Genomic DNA, 26129 nt, shown 5'->3' on the forward strand with positions numbered 1-26129 from the left:
AAAGAGGCTTCACTCATTCCAGTGCTCACAGAAGCACTGCATTATTCTTTTATATTCCTCTTTTAATTGACATTTAAATCTAACACAAGAATGCTTTTATAAAAAGAAAATATCTAATTCATGCATCACAACTTGGGTATTTAATATTTATTACTGACAACATAAGATTGGATGATGCAATGAATTATTAAAGGAAATGAACAATAACAAGAGCAGCAGTTGAAGCTGGCAGTACTATCATAGCTGTTAAATCACACAAACCATCACAGCACCTTTCTGTATTCCACTCTTGTATTTACATGCTTGTCGCTATACACAGAACACACATCAGGCCTTGTACTTCTTCCCATTACCTGTTTTCAGCCTTAGCTGAAGTGCCAGATGTGGGTTTCAGACCTTTCCTGGAGCAACAGGGCCAACCCATCCTGCACCACACCAGGGATGCAGAGTGGGGGCTGAACAGAGGTGATGTAGTGCCCACCTGATGAGGGGCGATGGGGAGATGAGCTGAGAGGGAAAAGGATTCAGGTTTGAATGAAAAATCTTTGTTACCTTGGCAATAATCACCAGTACTGCAGTGGTTGCTTGCCTGCAATTTGGAGTATGATGAGAAAATAAGTTGGGGTTTAATAATCTATCATATATCCATATTAAATTGGAGAAGAGCAATAAAGTACACTCTTCAATACAACAATGACTCAACCAAATAACATTTTCAGATAGGGATGAATAAGCAAGAAAGAATTTGACCTTTCCACTGGCATCACGATGCTGTGCATCAAACCAGGGGCTGGGAGTGCATCTCCTTCGTGTGCTGGTTGGCTGCTGTGTGGTGGCTTTATCATACAGCACCAACAGGTACTCAGATGAGATCAGCAAGTGTTCACAGACTGGATACCTGACGTATAAGCTATAATGAGCCAAAACAGCACCTGTCTCACCACCAGATACTGACATCCTGTTATTTTAACTGCAGTTGTATGTAAAAGCATTAGGCACAAACTGGAATCCAGAAGTGGGAAAGAGGAAAAGAAGACAATGCCAGTCCCCAAAACCTTCTACTGTAAATATCTGGGAAAAGCAGTCAGTAGAAATGCAGAATAATAAAGGAAGAAACTTTGAAAGCACTGCGCTGAGCCCACTGTGGGCTTTTCCACCAAAGTTTAGTGATGTCTGGCTCAGATTTCTTTTTGTGTATTCTTCGTTAGGAACTGGGATCTGAATAATTCACAGCTTTGTGGTTTACCCACCATGAGGGGTTGGTACCCACTCAAGTGCTGACAAGGCAGTGTTTGATCTGTAGAACTGTTGTTCTGAAGCAATACTTCCACAACCCGGAGAGTTGAGATAGAATGGTTCTTTCAATGGAAAAAAAAAAACAGCGCTTGGCAGAGACAAGCCAAGAGCTAATAAAAGCTTCAGAGCAGTGTGAAACCTGGCAGAGGTCACATTACCTGAAGACAATTAGAGAGACAGTAATACATATGATACTTGGGCAGAATTTATGTAAAAGCAGAGTGGAATCTGGAGTAATTGGCTGGCAAAGAAGGGAATTAAAGCAAAACAAAGAAAAAAGAAAGAAGTAATTTACAAATGTACTGAGGTCTGTGTCAAGAGAGAAAGCAGAGCACAGCAGAAAATCAACATGATGCATTTTGAATACAAGGGAAAAAGCTCTGTGAAACACTGACCCCATTGCCATGTACAGCAAAGTCGCCATAAACTTCCTCCAAGCCATGACTTTATGCTGTGGGTGGGTTCAGAGGGGCTTCACTTTGTCCTCTTCCATTTGCCTTTCAAATTACAGCACTGCGTTTCTGACGGCGATGGGAATGTTTCCTTTAATGCACTTCGGATCAGGCTCTAACAAACAGTTTAAGAAGAAGCTGTGAAATGCACGTCTCACCTGCTGAAAGGCTTGCTGAAAACCGCTACTTTTCACAACATTTTACACTGTGTGAAGGATATGGATAATAATTCTTACCACTTGCATCGGGAGACAAGGTAATTTCAAGTAATGAGACGAGATAGAAAAGTTTAACTTGTTGGATATAATGCCAGTAGAATATTTTCTCTGCCAGGAAAATGAGACTTTACTCAGTAAGTAAACAAGGGTTTGCCAAGGGACAAAAGTTGAAAGGCCGGCAGTGAATCTGGTGAATGTCTCCCTGCTATGGAGGAGAAAATGCAATGAGCTGTTTGAGACACAGCTGCTCATAAAATCCTGCTGCAGCAAGGGATTGCTTGGGCAAAAGCCTAAGTCTGAACTGGCATCTCTGACTTACAGAGTGCTGAAATACTTAACAGAGTGCTCTAATGCTGGTATTTCTGCCTGAATTATGCAAGTTCTCTCTGGGTAAATAGCTCAATCAAGCAAAGATGCTGTGAGGAGAAGGAGATAGAAAATTCAGTGATACAAACTCATATGAAAGTTCCAGCACACAAGAGATGGTTAGAAATACTCAGAAATATCACCCCCCTATGTAACAAGCCTGGGAACCTACCCCACAGAGGTGGATATGGTGCATGAAGTTTGCTTCCAGTGGATCATAGGAACGTAAGACAGCTGTAAAGCCCAGTTCCAGGGCACAGCTCTCCAGTTCTGCAGCCGTTCCCATGGAAGAAGGGAGGGCAGGGCCCTGCAGTGCTGTCCCAGCACCAGGTGGGCTGCAATGCAGGTTTGGTTCCAGCAGCAGTGCCTTTCCAAGCACGATGAAAACCACCCAGAGGGGATCCACAGCTCTTCGCATCTCTGTCAACCTTCAGTCATGCACCAGTTTGGGAGAATTTTCTCCTTGGTTTATTAAGCGCAGTGATGTCCTTTTGTTTGTTTTTAATCTACTAATTTCATGGGATTGATCCATGTCCTTGTCCTCCTTGAGTGACTCCATTAACATGCAAGACAAGTGCAGAAGTGAGAAGGGAAAACAAACAGGAGACCCAAGAGTCAAAACTCTGTCATGTTCAAAAAGAAGAGACTGCAATGCTTCTGTAGAAGACACGAAGCTGGGAAGAAGTGAGAGCTCATTAAAATTGTCACACATACTTTTTAGGTAAAGAACTTGAGAAATCAGGCAGGGACAATAGATACAGCTTTTAATTAACCAGGCCAAACAAACCATCTCCGAAAGCGTTGTCTCATGTGAACAAAAGATTGTTGATGGCTATTTGCTTTGATCTTAAGGGCATGAAAGAATAATATGTATTTAACAAGGCTGATAGAAAAATAAAACCTGGGAAAAGAAAGAGGTGTCAACTCATTAGATTTTAAAGAGCAGCAGAGGTAATTTTGCACACAGCCGCATTGTTCAGCCAATCCTTGTTAGAGAGGTACGATTCTAATTCATGGATGTGAATTGCATTAATTCAATACAGCAAACGTCTTTGAAATCCCCATCAAAATCAGCTGAACTGCATTGGTGTAATAGCAGGGGTGATTCAAACCTATGCCTGCAGATTTCAGTGCTGCCAGTATTACAGTTATCTCTTCAAGGGCATAAAATAATTCCTCTCCAAATAAAGTAACCCTGATACTTGATGTACAGATTCACCCTTCTTTTCTCCTGTCTGCCTCTAACATCAAGTGTCTGACACCTCGTAATGTTATTGAAGCCATCATTGTGGCACTGTGCAGATAAAAACGCGCTGGATCTGATGAAATCAGAGGCAAAGTAATTTTTATTATCTGAGAGATCCTATTTGTAACTATATCTTCTCAGTCTCACTTTGGTGCTCGAGAGCAAAACCACTCCTGATTTCATAGGCTCTGAAAAGCCACATTGTTTATACATTTCTAGCGGGTATGCCGGCAGTCACCGAGACAATAGCTGACTCTTCCAATTGTGCAAAGATCGGTAAAGCACAAGGGAGGCTGAATTAAAAAGTATGGGGGGGAAGCAAGCGAGGGGCAGATACATGAGCACAGCTCTCCAGAGACTCGGTTCCTACTGATTTATGCAGATGTGAATGTGAGTAAAGTTTGACTGAGTGAATGAATTGTACCTGCGGATGACAGCTCTGGTATTTTTGAAAAGGTCCCACTGAGTCCCATCTGAGATCCAACTGTCTGTATTATATGTTAATGATCTTTGTACCTGTTTATCTATTCTGAATGTAATTTGTATGCTAATAGTACTGCCATTTAATAAACTATGCTTAAACGAAGATTTTCCTTATCTGCGCAGCTGACAGTTAACTGGAAATAAAATAAATGCCATTAAAATCCATGCTAACTATTTAGATCAAAACAAAACTCCACAATCAAGCTGAATAATCTTATTGAAATATTTTAGAGCAGAATGCCATTAGCAATGGTAGAAGGTGTCAGCAAAACACTGCTTGTTGCCATCTTCCAAAATCCCTCACTGTTCCTAAAAACAAACATTATTTCCGTGTAGAATCTCTGCTATTTGAGATAGCACATATTTACCTTATTCAAATATATGCAGACATCTGAACCGAGTTTTATGCCATCGTGAAGCTTCAAGACAAATTATAATATTTTCAGGAGATGGCATTCCCATTAGCATAAAATAGTTATGGTTGCTAGGCCCTGTTTTTAAGATACTCGAGTGCTAAATGTGAGGCAGATGTCTTTATGTGACGGCCAGAGGAAAAAACACAGCAAAACCATCAGCCTGTAGCTCTGTCTGAACATTCTGCATTACTGTATCTCCAGATTTGTAGCTGAGGAGTCCTGGGCAGCAGCACCTCTCCGTGTATGGGAAAGAAAGATGTGCCAACCAAGTAACTGAGTTAGTAATGAAAGAAAACAAAAGATTGGTGCCAAAACCACTTTAATCCTTTCAGCTTTCTAAATCACTGCAATAGTTTTAAGCTGCTTGTTAGCCCTTTCATCCCCAGTCTGCTGCACCAAACATCCATGCTCTGTTCTGGTCTTCTCCCATATGGTGAAATGGGTCTCATGCCATATTACCAGACATGGCCTATTTATAACTATTCTCTCCCATGTCTGTCCTTGTCCTGCTTGAAACCTGCATCTAAAAAACCAGTGCCATGAGATGTCAGATAAACCTGACTGAGACACGAGCTGCACCCCACAAAGCCCAGCCATAAAGAGACATTTCTTGGTTACAGAATCATAGAATCACCAAGGTTGGAAAAGACCCACGGGATCACCCAGTCCAACCATCTACCCATCACCAACAGTTCTCATTAAACCACATCCAAATAGGTCTACCTCACAGGCAGGGTGTAATGAAACGCAGCATTTACATAGCTGTACATCAATCTGACAGTCACACCTGACAAAAATACAGTGATAAAGAAACAGTAAAAAGGAAAGGACCAGGAACCAGACTTCACAAATTCTGTGTTGAGAATCCAGGTAGAAATCAAACGGAATTGATATAGAAAAAAGGTTGCCATATTTTCTATTTGCTGGCAAGTTCTGTTGCTTTGAAGAGACCTTTACATCAGAGGAAAGTTCTTCCAGCACAGGATGGTATGCCCACACTAATAGTATTCAATCTAATCCCACCATTAATCATTACTTTTATGATTCAGATCTTATCAGAGGCAGCCATTCATACAGCCAAATTCACTCCAGATGTAAAACTAAGCCCTTAATGTGGGACTTAAGTAGAATTTAAACAGTACATAAGGCCCTGAATTACCCTCTGTGTGGGAGTTTAATTCACATAGAGAAATCTTCTTCCCTATCTGCTTGTCAGAATGTATTTCAAAAATAAAAGTACAATAAAATCTGCAGTTAACTTTAAATTGTTTTGTATATACAAGTGGCAAGTGACACCAGGTACACAGTGTGGTACCGGTTTGTTTTCACAGATCCTGAAGCAGTGTGTTTGTGTGCATGCTCACACATAATAGATCTGCAGTGCTGGGGATGCTCTTGCTGTAGCATGTTCTAATGTTGAAGTGATTAATTTTTAACAATCACATCAGGAAAGGGGTTTCAGAATGAGTAGATCCAAATCCCTAGCACAGGTGAGCAATTCCTAAGACAGCAAAAAAGGAAGGCCCCAAAGCCATGTTCTCCTCTACTGAGGAGCTCTCACTGCTGCTTTGCCATTGACTTTCTCTCTGAGCTCATCCCCTGAATCCCTCTGCTCTGCTCAGCCTGACTACACTCATCTGTTGATCTCAGCCTTCACACCAATGACCCATCTTAACTCTGTGCACTACTTGCCTATCATGCTAATCAATATCACTCTATTGCATCTTTCAACATCATCTCCCCAACATACCTCAATCTGTTGCTTCTTAATACTACATTTAGGGCAAAACTTTTTCAATCAGGAATCTTTTACTCGATACTTGTGCAGTGCAGCACAGCATGTTTTCCACCAGTTACTCTTATTTCTGCATGCAGTAGCAATATGCACAAGAATAAGTGCAGCACTAATGATGTAGATGGCAGTACAACTTGGACTAGAATAGCAGCACAGAAGGTTGCATTCTCTCATTATTTTTTTGCAAACTCCTAATTAGGAACCTTGATACAGAGCCTGTTGAAGTCAATGGAAAAGCTCCGGTGAGATTAGCTGGCTTTGGATCAAATCCTAAACATCAATCAGAATATGTGCATGAAGCAGGGACAGAACATGAACTGAAAGGGAGAGAGGGCACAACACCGACACTCACTAGGGCTTAGTTTATTACAACTCCATATGACATAGAAGAGTGACAGATTGCTTGGGACATCTCAGCATGTAGGACAGCCCCTCAGAAAGGCTCACCTTAGCAAGGTTCCCAGGAGCTGTCTAGGAACAATTTAAAATTGCATTACAGAGATGTCATACAGGAGGGAAATTGTAATAAATCCAGTATTGTGCAGGTTGTCATTCTTTGTCGAACGTGAGAACATATGGTTCATTTGCTTACTTGATGCTCATTCTATCTGATGTGCTAAACACTATTGCATTAAGTAGTCAGTAATACATGATGAAATTAAGTTTATTGGCTTGTTCCATTATGAAACTCCCTAAGGAGAGAGAAGAGAAAAGGAAAGAAAAGCCTTTTCCTCTGCCTTCCACTGCACTAATATTCTGCCTGCTGCCCAACAGAGTTCCATTGGGTCAAGTAGCAATGGGGGGCCCCTTCTGTCTTCTCATTACTTTACAGTGGATCAACTTCAAATGAAAAGATAACAGAGAAGGAAGAAAGGGGAAAAACAAAGCAAGATAAGATTAAGAAGAAAATTAAAATACTGTCCTTTTCTTCCCCTCCTCTGTGCTCATTCTTCCTTCTCTCTGTATCTCTTTCCTCATCTCTCATTCATACGCTTTCTACTCTCTGGCCTTCCCTCTCATCTCAAGGTGAAGGCAGAAACAACTGGAAAGACAAAAAATATGAAGGAAATGTGAAGGTACTGCAGGTCAGTCAGACACTTCCTAGCACTCCTGTGATGGCAACATTTGTCTTATGCCAATATTATCATTTTTGCCAAATCACCAAAAATTTCTGCTCATGCTTACTCAGTCATTGGCAGGTATTGCAATGTTTTATGGTCCTGATTGATTTGATGACGTTATCTAGAAATGGGAAGAAAATTGGAAAAAGCTTGCAATAAAACAATGAAAACAGAAAAATAGCATGGCCGATAGCAAACAAATATCCAAGAACTACATCTTTCCTACTTCTACTGGTCTTTCACAGTACCTTTGCTACTATCATCTGAGTAGAAACAGAGACCGTTATAATCTGAGAATAAGACATTTTTAGCCAGAATGTAGAACACTCCCTGCAACTTTCAGTGCTCCCTTGGGAAGGGTGTAATGATGGATTTTGTCTGGTTACCACCACCAAACAGATAGCAGTAGCGCGGCTAGAGAGTTGAAAACCCAAAGCAATTGTACACCGCAATCTCAGGTTTTGCAGGAGTTTTCCTATCTTAATATGTAAGTTCAGACCTAATGCAGTGATTGCAGGCAGGTAAAACCATGTCTTTGATTTCTGTCAGTCTAGTTGTTAGCAAGGAATGGAACTGATTAATCAAATTTAGCAGATGTGGAATCAATTTCATTGGTTCCCTCAGCAAAATTAGAATTTCATCAAGAGATAAGCTTAATTTGTATTCATGTTGACTTACAGCGATAGAGTCTAAGATATCTGGAATTGCTCTGATTGCTGATGCCCACACTTCAAGTGCTCTATTTAAAAGCTAAAATAGGAAATGAACTTCTTTACAAGCACACAGACAATGATAAGATAGAGGGGTTAAGGCATATCATCAAAGCTATGCAAAGCCTCTTGTGACAGAAAAGCAAGAGGGATAAAATGGAGATACACCTAATCCAGGCTTCAAAAAGTGGACTTAAAAATAAAATAATAGCAACATTAATATCCCATTCCTACTCATCTAGCCACATCAATGTAGAAAGCTGGGAACAGAATGCTAAGTGCTGGAATAGCATAAGAAAACATGTTGCATGTGAAAATTGCTACCAGCATACAAATGCCTGCACTACCTTTATCTGCAAACAGTGAGTGCACAAATCAGGGCAGTTTGTGGCACTAAGCAGCATGACAAGCAAAGCTTCTCTTTGTCTGTACTTTGCAACTCGTGTGACTTCAGTCCAGGCTTCTTTTTTTTTCAAACACTGTGGATGTTTCATTCCCCAGCTTTGTTCATCTAAAAGTTTGGCATCTCATTTGAGACGGAGGTGCCTGCCAAGAAAAAAGTAAATAACTACCTTACACTGCATATTGACTTCAGCTAAATAAAAGCTAAGTAACATCCATCTCCTCCTTTGTTAGTAGAGTATGGCAAAACTTGGAATTCTCAATCTCTTTTGTCGTGATTCCTCCCCAAGCAGGATTTTTTATTTATTTATTTATTTTAAATAATGGATATTCTGGAAGGTTTCGATACAAGCTAAACAAACAACGCTGACATTCTGGTAATTGAAATGTTTCGTTGCAGTTTGTTGAACTGCCCTGACACATTTCTTCTCAAATTGGTTCAAGCTGAAATGCTATTTCACAGCGCAATATGCTTTGTGCGTACTATTTGAGCAGTAGATTGAGGACTTCTCATGTTTACCAATTAGTTTTCCTCACTTTTTAAAATCCTCCTTTCTCTAATTCCAACAGCAGTCCACAAGAAGACAGCCTTTATTTATTCTCTTTCTTGCAAATAACCAAAAAGTTTTAAAGGTATGTATATACACACATTTTTGAGATGGGGATCTGGCTCTCAACAGTGGAGCAGCAGAAAAAGAGCAGCAGCAGACAGCAGCTGGGCACACTGGAAAGGCTGAAGAAGAGCAGTTAAGCTCAGGAGATCCATCTGCTGATGGAGCAGCTCAGATGCAGCACACGGCTATGAGAGGAGCCAACCCTTCAGCTAATGCAACCCGCTGGGTTGCTGCATCTCACCTGGGAGCAGGAGAATCCCCCCCAGCTCCAGCCTCCAAGGGGCAGCTGTAAGACCTCAGCAATTAGCGGATCATCTTCCTGCCCTCATAATGGTAGGCTTCAGCCACAACAACTGCTCAGAATCACATCAGATTCCTGCAAGACAGCTTTTCATTTCAGCTGTTTCAACCCTTCTTCCACATTTCCTTTGATAAATGGCAATAACTTGAATGCAAAATACCAACAAGTGTTGGTATATGAGAGAGAATATGCCAGGGTAGAGTAGCTTTACTTATGGCCAAGAATCAATTACCATCCTTCACTGAGATAGGGGTGAACACAGTCCTGCATGCGAGACCTGGAGCCAACAAGTACTGAGCATGTTTTATTGACGTACTTCTTGTCCAGTCCCCAGGAAAGAATTTAAATTATGAATATTTGCTTATTACTGATTATTAATGCATGGAAAGTGCTGTATATGACTAATGCATTTTTTCAGCCTACCTCATTTCTCTGTTTTCCCTAAGCAGTCTTCATTTAAATTCTGAGTGGAGTGAATCATTTGTTTATATGCATTCACTACAGTGTTTGGGGATCCTCATCTCATGCTGAGGGAATAGCACCTCTCCCTGGTAAGTACGTAGGGTTCCAATTCCCGTTTATTAAAATGCTTCAATCAAAAAGAATTTTTCAGAAACACGTTTGCCATGAGGCTCCCGATCCCACCAACGGCACAAATAAGACAAGCATTCGTGATGAGATCAGTATCTAGGCTAGAAAATTTGCTGTGTTTAATATATTAATTGCTCTCCCTTTCTGCATCTTCTCTCTACTTTTCCTCAGCGAGGCGTGAGATGAAGAAAACTCCCTTTGGACTTACTGGGAATACCCAACATCAAAAATAGCTCACACCTGTGTCAAACTTCACAGCTTAGGATGATCCAGAGGAGCTGGTTGGGGATCACAGGAAGGAGGAAGCAGGTAGAAAGAGCTCAGATTAGTCAGCTGCAGGGTTCCTTTTTGATTCCTGTATTTGATAACCTCAAGTTCTGCCTCTAAAGCAGCCAGCTGCACGAGGCAAGGATAAACCCCACTATTTGGTGGGGTGGCTCCTAACAGTGGATTTAAATGATTTTAGAGAATCTTGAAATAAAGTACTTATGCAGATGAGGATCAGGAAGCAGATCTGATAGAGTTTGTTTTGCCATTTAATGTGAAAATTTATTGATTTGGGAATGTTTTGAAGGATTTATGTATGTGATTCAAAGGTAATAAAGTATTCTGCACAAGCAAGAGCACAAAAGTAGCTGAAGAGCTGAGCAAAGATGTTTATGAGTTACAGAGAAGATGGGAACGATAAGTGGGGCTGGAGAAACCTGTCTGTGCCCTGGGAAGGGGGCTGCAGGCTGAGAACCTTCACCAAGCTCTGCAGCTTGGTAAACAAAGAGGAAATCAAGTACAAAATATTTCACAGTGCTTATATTAATAGTATGGACGGTTTTACAACTCTTCCTAGTTAGCACATTTCTACTTACGTACTTAAACTGACGTTAATGTAATATAATGCAAACTAACATTGCTTGAAGAGTTCATAGGATCAAACCGAGCAGTGGCCATATATGCCACAATCATCATCAAATAAACCATTACGAGTGGAAAGAGGAAGGTGAAAAAGAAAGAATATCCTTTTTCCCTTAGTGTGAAACAAGTCTAGTTGCACTATTTCTGTAACAAAAGATCAAATTAGTCCAAGTCATTCCCTGGAAGCTATGGGGTTTGACTTATTTTGTAACGTGTCCATCACAGTTCTGCTGTCAGAACCACGAGGGATTGGTATTTCCTTCCTTTTTCCCTCCAGCATATATAGCCCAACCTGCCTTAAAATAATAATAATAATAAAAGGTAGAAGAGGAATCCACAGAGATTAGAAATGCTGCATAATAGCATGAGAACTGATATAAGCAAAGGTTTAGTTAAAACAGTGTGTCTGTACATGACATGGCAGGATTTAATCATACACACAAGTAAGTCAAAAGCAGGTTCTCTCTCTGTTTTTATGAGTAAGGATGTGTGATTTTAGTACTTTAATGAGCTCTGAAGAGAAATTACAGCCATACAAGAACTCTTTTTATTTCTGCTTTCTATCACAAAGATCTCTTTGAAAAACACCATACAGATGATTTACTTTACCTTCTCTAAAGCTGTAGCATTATCTATTTTGTCATTTAATAATCCAAAAGCCTCAAATTCTGCCCCGCACCAGTGGGCACACAGGCAATAATGCTTTGCACGTGGAGCGTCTAAAATCCTCTCATTCACTTCAGTGCAAATCCTGCTCCTTTTGTTTACTTTTGCTCAGCAGCAAAGGCCTTATGGGATGCTTAAAAATTACAGCGTGCTTATAATTATTGTTAGTAAATTAAGACAGGAATATAAGTAAATACACAGTATGTAAATATTTTTTATGAGTAGATCAGATGGGGAATATCATGGTGCTGGAACTTCAAGGTCTAGGCTTAATTCAGTGATCTGAATTGCAAGTTTTAGATGGTGCTATCCTCACTCCTGTTATTTAATATCAGAAAATTCAGAGCTTGCTCGTGGCAAACTGGGAGCGTGCAGTATACTGTGGTAGACCACATCCAATAGGAAAGAATAGGAATTTCTGTCAAATAGACCACGCAATCAAAATGCAAATAGAAATATCAGAGCGAGCACTGGTTAGAAAAGTATTTTTAGCTAATAGCTGAGTGGTTAAATGGAAAATAAAACTGGCATTATTGAAGAGATGGAAAAACCATTGCAAAGTTCTCTACATCCTCTAGCACAGACTGCTTGCCTGATTATTTCTGTTTCACTGCAAGTGCCTTAGCAAAATCTCTCCTCAACTTTGCACCTTCTTGCACAAAACTTATATTTACTGTTATCAGCATTGTACACCATGGCAGTATGGGATAGGAAAATACTTATCTCAAACTGTGATGCAAATAAAGTTGCTCTAAAGAACTGAAGTGATATCCCTTACATGACCCAAAGCAGCGTCTTTGAACAACTGGTACTGCCTGCAAAATCTGCTGTTTGATGCCCAGAACTTTATGAATTACTAGCTCTGGTTTTAGCCTTTGAAAATGATGATGTGATAGAACTGTGTTGCTGTTACAGTTGTGAACTGAAGGAACTGCTGAGGAAGATTTCACTTCTTAAGACACTGTTCCCTATTCTGTTTGCCTTCACTTCTATATGGGGGACAGTATTATTTTACATCATGTCTGCTGTTCACAACTTAATCAGTTCCGCAAGTAATTTCTCGTTTTGATACTTATATCAGAAGGTAATGCTATAGTGAGTTTGTGGCAACTCACAAATCAGCTGGTAGCCCGGGCAGACCCTATGTCAGCAAAGCCCTGCACAAAACCATGTTACCACACACCAGTGTGTGTGAGCATCCTGGCACACTGATCCAGTGGCTCAGTCCTGCCTGAACAGCACAGACAGAGGATATGGAGGATGATTTAGGCATGGGTTGTTGTACAACCTGTACAGATGCCAAGCAATTATGCTGCAGCCTGGGGGTATGTTCCACCTCCCCGAAGCCTCCACTGATGCTTCCTGCATGAAGTTGATTCACTCAGGCTTTTGCACATGGCAAACAGTTGGCTTTAATAGCATTGCAGTGAGTTAACTGATGATGAACACAAGCATATGTATCATACAATTACCCCAGCGGATTCGGTTTGTCTTTGTTCTCAGTCAGCTTTCTATCTGCAGAACTGTATGGCTATTGCTAAAGAATAGGCCTCTGGCATCAAAGCTTTCCATCAATAAGCTGTCAAAAGCAATACTAACTCAGCTGTGTTGCGGTGCTGTTTAAATGATATTAAAACAGAGAACACCCAACAATCCAGCAGCTGCTTTATTACAGTACCTTTTGTTCAGGCGCAGCACCTCGGGGCCCTTTCTCCAGTCAATAGCTGCTCTGGGAGAAGCACTTGGTCTACAACCAATGGTGACTTCACCACCAACTTGAACAACGGATGTTTTTTTCACAGGATTTTTGGAAAAATCTGGGGCTGCCACTAAGAATAAAGAAGAGCAGAATGCAGTTGTTAAGTTATTGGACGAACTTGCTGAATTCTTTTGAGTAACACAGTAGGTGAATCCAATAATTGCTTTGCTTTTAGGGTTTCTACAAAAGTGGGTGTGTCAAACATGAGGAATATATCTGAGTAAGAAAGCACGGAATCCACTGAGTCTTATTTATGCTGCTGATCTGAACTCTCCAGTGTGACATCACTCCTTAAGATTCTCTGTGGACTGGGACATGTCTGTCTGTGGTAAGGGAGGCTCCTGAGCTACATCAGCAATAGGGGAAGCTGATTCCTGATCCCAGTCACAGCTCGTCATCCATGGTGTTAAGAAGATTCAATTACAAATGGCATTTTTCAGTGACTGTCAGTTCATCTGTTTTCTGAAAGCACTACACACAGATCTGTCCAGTAACCTATGGGGAAATTCTTTCAGAGAAACAGCAAATAAGTCCTGTACAACAGTTATCATCATGATACTATGATGCAACAGTTAGGTGCTCCCCAAATTAGTGTTCCACTGCTCTGAATGGCACTTGGCTGTAGAACAGCCTTTATGTTTTGCTATCTATACTGGAATACTTTTCACTGTTTGGGAAAGAATCCCATTTTATGTGCATCTCTGGTAATTGTTCATTACATTATTTGTTCTGTTATGCTTTTATATACACATATGCCATATGTTCTTTATGTAATATTAAAACTTTTCCCACTTTCTGAAATTATTTTTAAAGCTGCAGAAGAGCTACGAATAGCTCAAAATACAAAGTGAGAAGAATTATTTAAACTTGGAAAAGTTCACACATGGGATCAGAAATTTCCCCCCCAAGCAGCCGTGAAACCAATAAACATTTACATACAGCTTTATGAAATTCAAGCAGCAAAATAGCATGAGCCTGAACTGTCAGGTAAAATTTAATCATTTCTTGATTTCAGATCTTTAAAGGGAGCATCCCATTACACGTCATTTTAATGCCATTTACTCACCTATAACCCTCAATTCAGCACTGGCATAAATAGTATCGTACTTGTTTTCTGCCACACATTGATAGAGGCCAGAGTCTGACATATTCAGTGTCGGTATGATAAGAGTTCCATTTTCCACTTGAATTCTCTCCTGATAAAGGAAAAACAATCAAAAACAGATTAACGGAGCCAATAAACATATGATCCCAAATATTTTTGGTATCACACTGTTGCACCTAAACATAATTCAGGAGTAGATATGCTATTTTCTATTAAAAGTGCATGTACAAGTGATGCATACATCAGTTACAATGGTTTTTATTTTTCCAGACCTCCTAACTCATGGTCCAAACCCCTCTATTCTATTAATCCAATGATGATAATTGGATAATAGAAGGTGATCAGCTAACCTCCCCAGGTGACAGAGATATTCAAATAGCCAAAATTCTGAAGTGTCATTGGATCCATGTCATGAAAAAAAAAAAATACGATCCACTGAAAATGTTCTGAATCACAGAATGGCCTGGGTTGAAAAGGGCCACAATGATCATCTCATTTCAACCCCCCTGCTATGTGCAGGGTCACCAACCAGCAGATCAGGCTGCCCAGAGCCACATCCACCCTGGCCTTGAATGCCTGCAGGGATGGGGCATCCACAGCCTCCTTGGGCAACCTGTTCCAATGTGACACCACCCTCTGGGTGAAAAAGCACTCCTGAAAGTCAATTCCTAAATTTCTATTGAAGCCCAAAGCCAGCTGTTCAGCTCAGAGGAACTGCACATTCCTCATGCATTGAATTTCTATTTACAGTACGTTTCTTTGGTGTAATACTGCTGAAACAGTGGAAACTGCACAGTAGGTAAATTCGGACAAGAGCTTAGTTTTTGTGTATTAAATTATTTTGGCAAATTAAAAAGCTTGTTTCATGATACAAGCTTAACTTAAAGCCAGATATTCTGTGATCTCAGCTCCATTGTGAAGCGTAACACTGAGAAGTAAGAGAAAGTGCGTTCTCCAAAACAGATCCATGAGGAAGAAGCCCACAACCGGGAATATAAATTCCATCACCAAGTGCAAATCTGAAACAACAGTGCTATTATTATTATGTCTTAGTCTGGCTCTACTGCCTCTGAAACAGTAACATAGGAACATACGTTGTTAAGCTGTCCTTTGCTGAACAGCTAGAAGCATCTACAACATCCCTGTGAAGCGCAGAACAGATTAGCCCTTTGCATCCCCGCGGGGAGATTTCTCTCTGTGCTTGCAGAGGGGAGGGTGCCACCTACTGAGCTAGGGAGCTCTGTGTTTCAGTGCTGTCTTTTTCCTTGGAGGTCTCCCAACCAGGAACTGACCGAGTCCAACCTTGTTCAGTTCAGAAATTTGATGTGATCACAGCCTGTGGCTGTATGGTTGGTGTATTGCAAGCTAATTAACAACATTACATTACTTATCTACTGTTAATTTTTTGAGGCTCTTGCTACAAATATCTTCTGCATACTTAGTTTTACCTTCAGGCTGTTTGCTATCCTCTTGATGCATTCTATTTTTACAAACATCCTTTGAATACAAAACCCCCTTCTGAAGTAACACTTGCATTTCATACACATGCTGAATCCCCCTCCATTCTCAGCTGGCTCTTTTGAACTACACAGACAAAGAGAAGAATAAAGCACACCATGTACACAAGCAGGAATACTGCAGAGATGACCAACCAGGTGGTTGGGGAAAAGGGTTTTACAGAGAGCAGACAATATCCTCAGAATCAGCCCCGAGATGGAAAGCATCATATTTCCAGCAAGCAGGGTGCTGTGATGGTCTGAATATTTTATTACACATCCCTTGTACTTTCACCTTCAAACTATCCATTTTGTCCATTGAGCAATAACATTCAGTATTTTGTTGCCTGAAGTATTCCATTTACAATATACTGTAAGCACTGTGAAAATGTTTCTGTAGAGTTTTATCCTTTTTTTTTTTTTTTTTTTTATTTTATATTTTTATTGAAACGATGCAATTGTAGAGTGGCAGGCTTTAAATATCACTGTCTTCAAAGAGAGAAAATAGATAATCTTGTGTAGGAACAGGCAACAATATGAGTGAAATTATTGGGTTCTGAAAAACTGCAATCCAAGTAAATTCTGCCTAACCTTCTCAGATGCTGGTTGAGCGTTGCTTAGGATTCATCCAAAAGAAGATCACATAGCAGACTGGACCCCCTTCCAATTATTTCAAACAAGCACCAGCAAATCAAACAAGCGTAGGTTCTACACCCCAGCAGGTACAGAACACATCTATTTTGGAAGTGCTTCTGTATCTGTTCTTGTTAGACAGAAACTAATCACAGTATTATTTTTCTCCTATCAAGTTAAAAAATGCATTACAAATGAGCCACGCCATTTCACACTCAATAGATGCTGCACAGATGCTAATAAAAAGGGAAACTCGGCCTCAGCAGAACACAAATGCAGCAAAGAATCTCTTGTCACAGAAGTCGGAAGACTGGAAGATGGATGTACCAAAGCTTGGCCGCCACAAAAGAATAATTATACTGCTCTGAAAGAGCCAAAGCTGAGTTCTCAGAAACCAGACTGCATAAGTAGCTGATCAGCTCTTTTAGATGTCTGAGCTCCAATTGATTTCCTCTCTCATCCCCCACTCTTACAACTCTATTGCTTCCTTCTCCACTTTGTCCTTTAAGTGAGGTTTTTCATTTATTCCCCTTTTTCTGGTTAGGTTGTGGTTGGACTCAATGATCTTTAAGGACTTTTCCAACCTGAGCAGTTCTATGATTCTTATAACTTTATATGGTCTTCTTTGGTTTGTTATTCCACTACTGGGTGTCACATGTATACTAAACTTAATCAGTTAATAACTGATTTTCATGGCTAATTCAGTTACAGTATTAATATGCACACTGCATCAGACCAGAGGTCCATTCAGCCTCAGGTTAAGAGCAGAAGCCACAGAACCAAGTTGTTAATGGGCTGATGAGATTGCTCTAAAACAGTTTTCCACAGCCAGCCAATTAGGACAGGCACCCTACTGGCTTTCCAGACTACATGTGGCCTACACATGCATTCACTATTTCTGGACAGACCCTTCTTTCCCCACTTATAATGGTGATTTATAAACCCATCTGTACTTGTCATATCTTGTGTGTCATATCTTGTAACACTCAGATGCTTTGTAAGATAAATTATAATCGACATTTTCAATATATATGAACTCAAAGTACTGAGGCTTTATGTTGCAAAGCTTAAGCTGCTGCACTAATTATCATTTCTGAAACTTAATAAATTCATGAAACTAGCAACATGATTTACAATGAACGTCATAACCAAACCCTGTAAAAAGGAGACAAGAAGTTAAAAAGATAGAACCTTACCTCGGACATGAGAGGCTGGCCATTTTTTAACCAGCTGTAGGAAGGGGTTGGTTTTCCTTTTGCCTTACATTCCCAAAACAAACTGTCATAGAGAGACAGAAAGGCATTTTCGATTTTTTTATCCCATTCAGGGAGTGCTGAAAAGAACACGCAGATCATTTTAAACAGGAGAAAAAATGATTTTGCTGGAAGTGTGCTGTTGTTAATGAATGAACTGAGCTAAGCTAATGAGTATTTGACCAAAACACTCACATTGTCTTACAAGTAAATTCTGCACAACGGATCTCCTGGCACTGAATGAACTTCAGGACTAACTTGGGAGGATGTTAGAAATTAAGTGGTCAGGAGATTCAGTTTAGATATTGTTTCTTATGGCCAAAATTTGCAGAAATGGTTATTTTAGATGCCCAGAAGTCTGGACACTCCATTTCAGATGCTATAATCTATGTACCAAAAGTAGGAAAATCCAAACTATTAGTCAGCAGCTAATCAAAATCACAGACCGTAAGTGCCACCCCCTGTGTTTTAAACACATACCTGAGATGATGGTTTTACATCATAGGTTCTTCAAGTGTAATTTACAACAGACACTATACAAAGGAATTAGGATTATTCAAAACAGTTTCTAAACACTTGAGATGCACTGACATAAAGGTTTATGAAACAAACAAACAAACAAACAGAACTTGGAAGAATCACAAAGAAGCTCTGTAAACATCCACATAAACACAGAAGGACAGAGCTGAGCAGGAGTTAGCACGAGGCTGACGTAGTTGTGATATACTGGTGAATATGAGAGCCAGGAAGAATGACCAATGTCCAGCAGGCTCTGGGATACACCAAAGCCACTGGAAGCATGGTTCTACATTGCATCCTCCTGTCTCAGGTGAGTGGTTGATGTCTCAGCATCCCATGAAGATTCCTGGCTTGGTTAAGTCATAAATCTTCAGACTTTGTGTGTGTGTGTGTGTGTGTGTGTGTGTGTGTATTCCAATTTCTTATATACAGCAATTACATTTCAGGAAGAGAACTGTTATCTTTTAAGATAAGCAGAACAGGCTACTAAAAAATAATCATTAAATAAACCTACCTCCATAGCACAACCCTATGGGGACAAGCCCATGGCTGTGCCCCATTGAATCACCCTGACAGTACCACAAGGCCAACATTTCACAGGGCATGAAAGTCTACTAAAGACACAACTCTCCACACTCAAAAGTTACTCTAATTACATGTTGTCTTCACTGCTCTCAGAGACACGTGCACAAAGCACCACCCAGCAAAAAAAACCCATTTCCTAAAGATGAGCTGCTTACAGAGTGAGTAAAACAGCAGCACGTAAACTAAGAGGAAGTCCATTATGTAGATAATAAGCAAGTACACTCCTAATACAATAAAAATTCTTGTGCAAACTCTTCACACTGTCTGTTTACATGTTTACTATGAATGGCCATTAATTTACAAAGCGCAATTAATGACTATATGCTTTCAAACTGTAATAACTGATTAAAATGTTGTAGTTGCCTATGTTGTTATCAGTCATGTCCAAGTAGTTTCCTCAACTTTGTTTTACCGGAATTCTTAGACATCCTGTGAAAATTAGTGAGCAATGTGAGCAAAAATAACCCCTTAAAAACAAAGAAATAATTAAATATTCAAAGCAGCAGCAGACTGCTCTATTCCCAGCATAGATCTTGATATTAGCCATGGCAGCAGGAGTTGTAGCTTATTAGCAAAGCTTGCACTGCTTTGTTCGCCAAGGTCTTCTCAACAGATATTAATTGTAGGCACATAGTCTAGCTTTCCTGTAATTCCTTTTTTATTAAGAAGTTTTATTTTTTCCTCTTATTTTCCAAGACCCATCAAGTCAGGAAAAGACCTCCATATCTCCTACTGACGCATAAACATTGCTTTTTTTCCCAAGTATTAAAAAGAGGACTAAATGAGTATACAATTTGCTTTGGCTGCAGTGGAACATCATGCATAACTTGGACCACAGGAAATTAATGCGTAGGATGGGAAGGGAAATGGGAGAACAGTTTCACAGAAATATTATTGCCTGCTTTTACACAAGGAGGAAGGAGAGGGAGGCAACAAGATGAGTTTCCCCTGCTTTGCCCTCATCTGTTTCTGGAGAAACATTGTTCAGCTAGAACTCATATGAACCAAAATCTCATGAATCCTTCCCTAATCTGCATCAGGGCAGCACAGTTTTCTGCTGCTGTGAGCTACTGAGAGTAAATCTTTTTGCCTGCCCTTAATGTTTCATGTAAATGTACCAAGGATTTTTTTCTGCCTTGTATTAACCTTTACAACTTCATCACGGCACAGCCCACATTTTCAATCTGAGTTTTAATGCAAAATATCTTTATTTGCTGAGGATATAATTCAGTGAAGGTCACTGCAGACCTGCAATCATTTTTTAATCAGCTTAACCTGAACTACATTTCATATCCCCAGAAAGGGGCTAATAGACTTCATCTACAAAATACATCTGAATGTTATCAGGCTCTGTAGAGGAGAAAAAAAGAAGAAGAAATTAATCAATCTGCTTACCATAGACGAGTAATTGCCCTCTTGCAATGTTTCTGCCTCGAATATTTTCTGCAATGCACTCATAAGAACCTTCATCTTCTTGCTGAACATCTGGGATTTCAAGAACTCCTTTGTTTTTGTCATGTTTGATTTTCTTTGTCAATGAGTTTCCATCAGACCTCCTCCAGCTGATATTAGGGACTGGACTAAATAATTATATTTATTAGAGAAGAGTGAGCGTTTGTTATAGCAGAAAAGATAATGTGAAATCCCTTTATAGAAACATATTTCAAAAAATAAATCATTTCGGTTTCTAAGAGCAATTTGCAGAGGCTCAGAAGGCTGAGGTTTTATAACTCACCCAACCTATTCAGGGGCAAAAGCGTAACTGTGGTATGAAGCCCTCAATGATTTCTTGTAAAGCCAATTTTTATTTTCCCCACAGTAACTCTGAGAGTTCGGTGAAGGGACAATTCTGGATGTCCAAAAAAAAAAACCCAACAAACACCACAGAAACCCAGAATAATTGACGACTTGTTTTGTAGAAAACAAATTCCCTCTGGCAACAGAGCTATTTTCACACCTCAAAATAGGAAACACTGCACAAGCATTTAAAGAAGCTAAAAAGACCAATAAATCTAGGTATAAAAAATGGGATCTGAAGTAGAGGAGGGCAGGAAGACAGTTGAACAAGGAAGTGGAAAGCACAAAAGGTTGAAAGGAGATAGAGACTAAAGAGAATATTTCTTGTTTTGTGCTTTCGTAGCTTTCTATCACTTTCATTTACATTTAGATCAATGTATTCTATATGATAAAAACAGGCAAGTGTAAAGAATGCTACAAAATAATTCTTGGGTTCCTGGTAATATCATACACCATACAAGCCTTGCTATCACGATCTATTGTGTCACCAGAACGCTTTGAAATATTAATAGTGTTAGATGTCACAGTTGCCTTCTGTAACAGCAAACCAAAGTAAGCTGCTTTTTTCTAAGCAGACGAGCAGTGACGTTTTGAACAGCTTCTTACAGTGGTTTTGATTAAGGCTGCCATCTATTCCATCGGAAGTAACATCAACAACAAACACTTGGTACTAAACTTTAAAGCATGACATCCATAGAAATCAGAAGCGCACACTGCCCTCACTTTCCAGTCCCTAAGGTCTCCCTATGTGGCCTGCAGCACTGATATACAAAGTGTTTTTAACAGAGATCATAACTTATTTAGGTCCCTGGTTCAAATTCTTGTTTACTGACCAAAGAAATCAAGTCAACAATATAGAATGGAAAAAACACTTAACACTGCAAAATCAGGTTTAGCTCCTGTGCTTTGAGCCCATGGCAAATGCAAACTTGCTTAGCATCATTCCCTACTAGGGATGCTGAGGGGCTTGACTGTCACACAGGTCAGTGTAGTAGAAGGTGCCATCTCCCCCACCAACTCTTGTGTGATATTTCTCATGCAGAATTTCTCAAAACAGAGTTGTTTTAGTCATTTAAAAGAGAAACAGCTCTCAGGCAGAACAGGCCCATCCCAGTGCTGCTATGATCAAGCCAGGAAAACAGCCAGAGGTACTCTGCAGCGTCCTGAAGGACTGACACAGACCATTGACAACATGAAGGGGAGCACTGCTGGCTTTAAAACACTACTGCATATTAAACAATGGGTGAATAGCTGCTGTGTAATGGAATCCTGCTGTTCTCTGAATGCTAGAAGCCTTAACTGCTTACTTTAAAGGCACCTCTTCTGGATGTCTTTTTTTCCCCCCATACCACCCAGATTAAAGGAAACTGATGTTTATGCAAGAGAGGAGAAACAATTAGACATTCATTTATATCCTGCTACCTGAAAATGCTTCATCTAAATATTTCCTATACTATGAGTTTATTTTCCATAGCACGACTATGAATGAAGGGAAGCCTGCACTGACACTAAGGCCAGAGGCAGGGCTCTGTGGAAAAAGGCCACTCCGTCAACTTGTCAACTGAAGTTTACCAAAACTGGCACTGAAAATGATGTCCTGCTTTCCTTCTCCACACCAGATACTTATAATGACATCCTTGGGGATGTTTCAAGGCAAACTCTCCTCCTTGTCAGCCCCATCCTTCCTAACAAGGCTGCCTCTGATGCCAGCTGCAGCAGGATGACATAGAAAATCAAGTTTGGGTTAGCAACTTGACTGTCTTTAAATGCATAATTGCAATAAATACTTAACTGCACTTTGTTCTTCTGGGAAAGCACGTGCTGAGCGGCCTAGTTTTGTCAGAAGAAGGAATTCATTCGTCAGGAGTGCAGCCCCTCACCAAGATAAAGGCTCAGCAAGCAGCTGCAGGAGGAGCCAAAGCTCAGCCATGTGCCACCAGCCGTGGCTGGACCTTTGGTACCATAGGGCTGCAGGAGCTCTGCATTTCTCCATTGCCTCTGCAATACCTCCATCCTCGCCATAGGGTTTCCAGAAGCTTTAATCACTGTTTTGCAAAAGGCAGGGTTTGGGGTGGTTTCACTTTCTTCCAAAGTTAGTATATACCTTATTTAAATATATACATATATCAGCACTAGTATTACAGGGCATTTGAAACCTTTCAAGCTGAGAAAATCTGAATAGCTTTAAAAAAGAATGAATGTAGAATTTACTTCAGTGATTTCTCTTAGCTTCAGAAATACACCCTTGTGAGCTTCTGCAGGATGATGCACGGAGGTTGGAACTAGATGATATTTAAGGTCCCTTCCAACCCAAGGCATTTTATGGTTGTACTTCTCATAACTCCTACACTGAAGGTCATTATCTGACATTCCAGCACAGACCGGTACTTTCCCATACCGATTTGGGGTATCTACTTTCTGTAGCGGTTACTAACAACCAAATTGGATGAAGAATTAAGTAATTGCTTGGTGTTAGGAAGTTTTTGAATATGTAAAGAAACAATGAGTGTACTTATTTATTACACTTCACAGGCAAGTCTTGCTTTCACCTGAGTAAATAAGAAAACAAGGCATAAATATGAGAGTGTCTCTGTATATAAATCTATAGTATATCTGAAGTCCTCAGAGCATCCAAGAGTACTGAGCTCAGCTACTAATTTAATTTATACTACCACGCAGACGGCAGGATCACAAAACTGAATGTTATTAACTTCGAAAGAAAATGAGATGAAAAATATTTTTTGGTTGGTGACAAGTCTTGTCATACTGAACATTAGATTAATCCCTTTGCAGCATTACGCCCCACACCAAGAGCCCCACTCTCCTACGGCAGAGACTCAGCAGCCAGTTGATGTATGGCACCTGGGCCACAGCTTTACCCTTGTGCACCGGAGGGCACTCCACAAAAACATTAAGTCATAGAATGACTTCGGTTGAAAGGGACCCCAAGGATCATCAAGTTCCAACCCCCTGCCACAGGCAGGGCCACCAACTGGCTTCAATAATGAAACCTCCAGCTTCCATAATGAAGATGATGCCTTGATAAAAAATGCTTCTGGTTTACTTGATGTATTTGGAAACAGCAAAGAATCCACATTCTCTGAAACCAGACATCATCTTTCCTTCTCCTGTGGTCACAGGCCATCCACATTAACTTGTGTGAGATTGGCACTCGCAGAGCTGCTTCCTCATCTCTTGAGGTACAAATTCTCTGGTATTTGTTCTATCAGGAAGGCAGGCTGAAAGTACCAAAACTTCACTTGTAGTAGAAAAACTGATTCATGTGAAACATGGTTTTTAGAATTCTGTGCTTGATCTCTCTACAGCCTCTTGCATAAAATCTTAAAGATACTTTGAAAAGCTGTGAAGCCTGGTGTTGTGATGTCAATGTAGTAAAGATGGTTATTTGGAACCCACTTGTGGCAGCGTTGTATACTTGTACTAACAGCCTCTAGAAAAGCTCAGCTCTGAATAGATAAACAATGGGAAGATGTAGCATCTTCCCTGGAAAGAAAAAAAAATAAATAGATATTTGGGGTTAAAAGAAGTCCCGTTTTGTATTATTCAATATGCTTTTCACAACTTCAGCTAACAATGACCCATCCACAAGGATTCTGAACAGGTTATCTTTTTATTTTAGTGAATTAAACACAGGCACAATTTAATATCCACACACACCCAACACTGAAACTATTTCGCATATTTTTGCTCCAGAAACTGTTTCTATTACTACATGAGAAAAAAGTTTCTTGGAAAGAAATCTATAGAAAAGCACAGTAACTCAGCTGAACTTATCTGTGAGCAACGCCTTCCATGGCACTCAGTCCACTCAACAGCAAGCCGTAATTCAGATATATGGCATGATTAATATAGCTTGATCCACAACATGACTTTTAATACTGGCATAGTATTAAACACTGTCAACATAATGAGTCTTATTGCAGAACACAAAGTCTCATCTCTTCTAATAAATTGCCACAGGCTGCAGCATCTGAGATGGTCATATTAGTATTTCCATATTTCAGTTTTCCCTCTTCAAAGAATTAAGCTATAATGTGCATTTGTGTTCTGTTTGAATTCTCCATGCCAATCACCATAGAGATGCAGGCTACTCACATTCCTTTTGTGCAACCACATAGCATCACAGTGAGGAATAATTTACTCCTCAAAAGCTGCTATTCAGGGTTTCTGTCCTACCAGAAAAACTTGCCCAAACATTTTGTCCATTTGAGATCCATTGCTTCAAACCCTCTCCCCAGGAATAAATAGCATCTCTTTGGCCTCCCTATATTTATTTCCATCAAACAGGCATGGGCTGTGTGACACCCGCTATGACATTCCCATGCAAAATGCATGAACAGAGCTTTGCAACAGATTGCAATGGAGAGAACAACAAATGCTTTGTGCCCGTGGGGTGCAGTAAGTGTTGAGGTCTCCAAAAGCATCCTCAGAAGGCACATGGAATGCATTAGCTCTGGGCACCTACGGTCTGATTGTGCTAAGTTGGGTGACTTAGAGCTGCCTTGGGTAAAAAGGGCTTAAAACTCAGCCCTCTGTCTGGCCTCCTCTACTTATGTTTTAAATGCAGAAGTGCTTTTTAAGCAACATCCAAGAGGTATGATTTGCTGTTCCGTATAGAAAAGAGATGCTATTTCTCTAAATACCGTGAAACTACTTTCATTTAAGACTTTTGGAGACCAAAACCGCAGCAGGTTGCCTATAATCTGCCTTAGATGTGAAAGATTTCTGTTATTCATAGTGCGAGGCAGCAGCAGCTGACAGCTTTGTCTGAACCAGTGGACTAACAGTATGAATATAGAAAATTATGGATAATGGGAAAGCAGTTCTGAAATCCAAGAGAGATAATAACCGTTAGTGCTTGTGGCAGATCAGAGGTATAGTTCAACAAACGCTGAGCTGAATTGATTTTAACATAAACAGACAATAGTAGAGGCTAGAGTTTTGGTGGAATTGAGGCATGTAAAGGTGCAGATGACCGCATCGCTGCACTTGTGAGTGCCTGACTACAATTGCAAACAGCTGGAGGTAGGAAGCTTAGAGGTTGAACACCACCACTAACCACCTGCATACCTTTAAAAAGCTGGCCTCACTAATGAGTTAAGAGTATTTTGCCCGTAATCTGTTTTTCTTGCTTTATTCACATACAAATTTCTGCTCTGAAATAATGCTTTTCCCCCACTGACTGAAAATGTACTTCAAGGCTGTGTTCAGAGAAAAAACTCTGATGGAAAAGCGGAGACATCTAATCCACCACAAAATGCTGGAAAGGAGAAATTCTCCAGCACTCCAGCAAGAGCCTTTCCTTACGTACATCATCTCCTGAACACATGCACTGGACCATGTACACAGCAGCAGTACGATATCACAAAAGCTGT

General features: G+C 40.2%; 1 protein-coding gene across 6 annotated transcripts in view; it reads right to left on the reverse strand.

The window, feature by feature from the left end:
• The window catches only part of CNTN6 (contactin 6), a 130091-nt gene that overhangs the window by 23550 nt on the left and 80412 nt on the right, over nt 1–26129 (reverse strand). For all 6 annotated transcript variants that reach the window (XM_072347082.1, XM_072347084.1, XM_072347083.1 and 3 more), the window contains 4 exons: nt 20332–20516; nt 17776–17912; nt 14412–14541; nt 13265–13415 (listed from right to left, as the gene is read on the reverse strand). In XM_072347082.1, coding sequence (XP_072203183.1) covers nt 13265–13415; nt 14412–14541; nt 17776–17912; nt 20332–20516 — 603 coding nt within the window. The remainder of the gene's footprint in view (nt 1–13264; nt 13416–14411; nt 14542–17775; nt 17913–20331; nt 20517–26129) is intronic.

The sequence above is a fragment of the Excalfactoria chinensis genome, chromosome 12 (assembly GCF_039878825.1).
Source record: "Excalfactoria chinensis isolate bCotChi1 chromosome 12, bCotChi1.hap2, whole genome shotgun sequence".
Lineage (NCBI taxonomy): Eukaryota > Metazoa > Chordata > Aves > Galliformes > Phasianidae > Excalfactoria > Excalfactoria chinensis.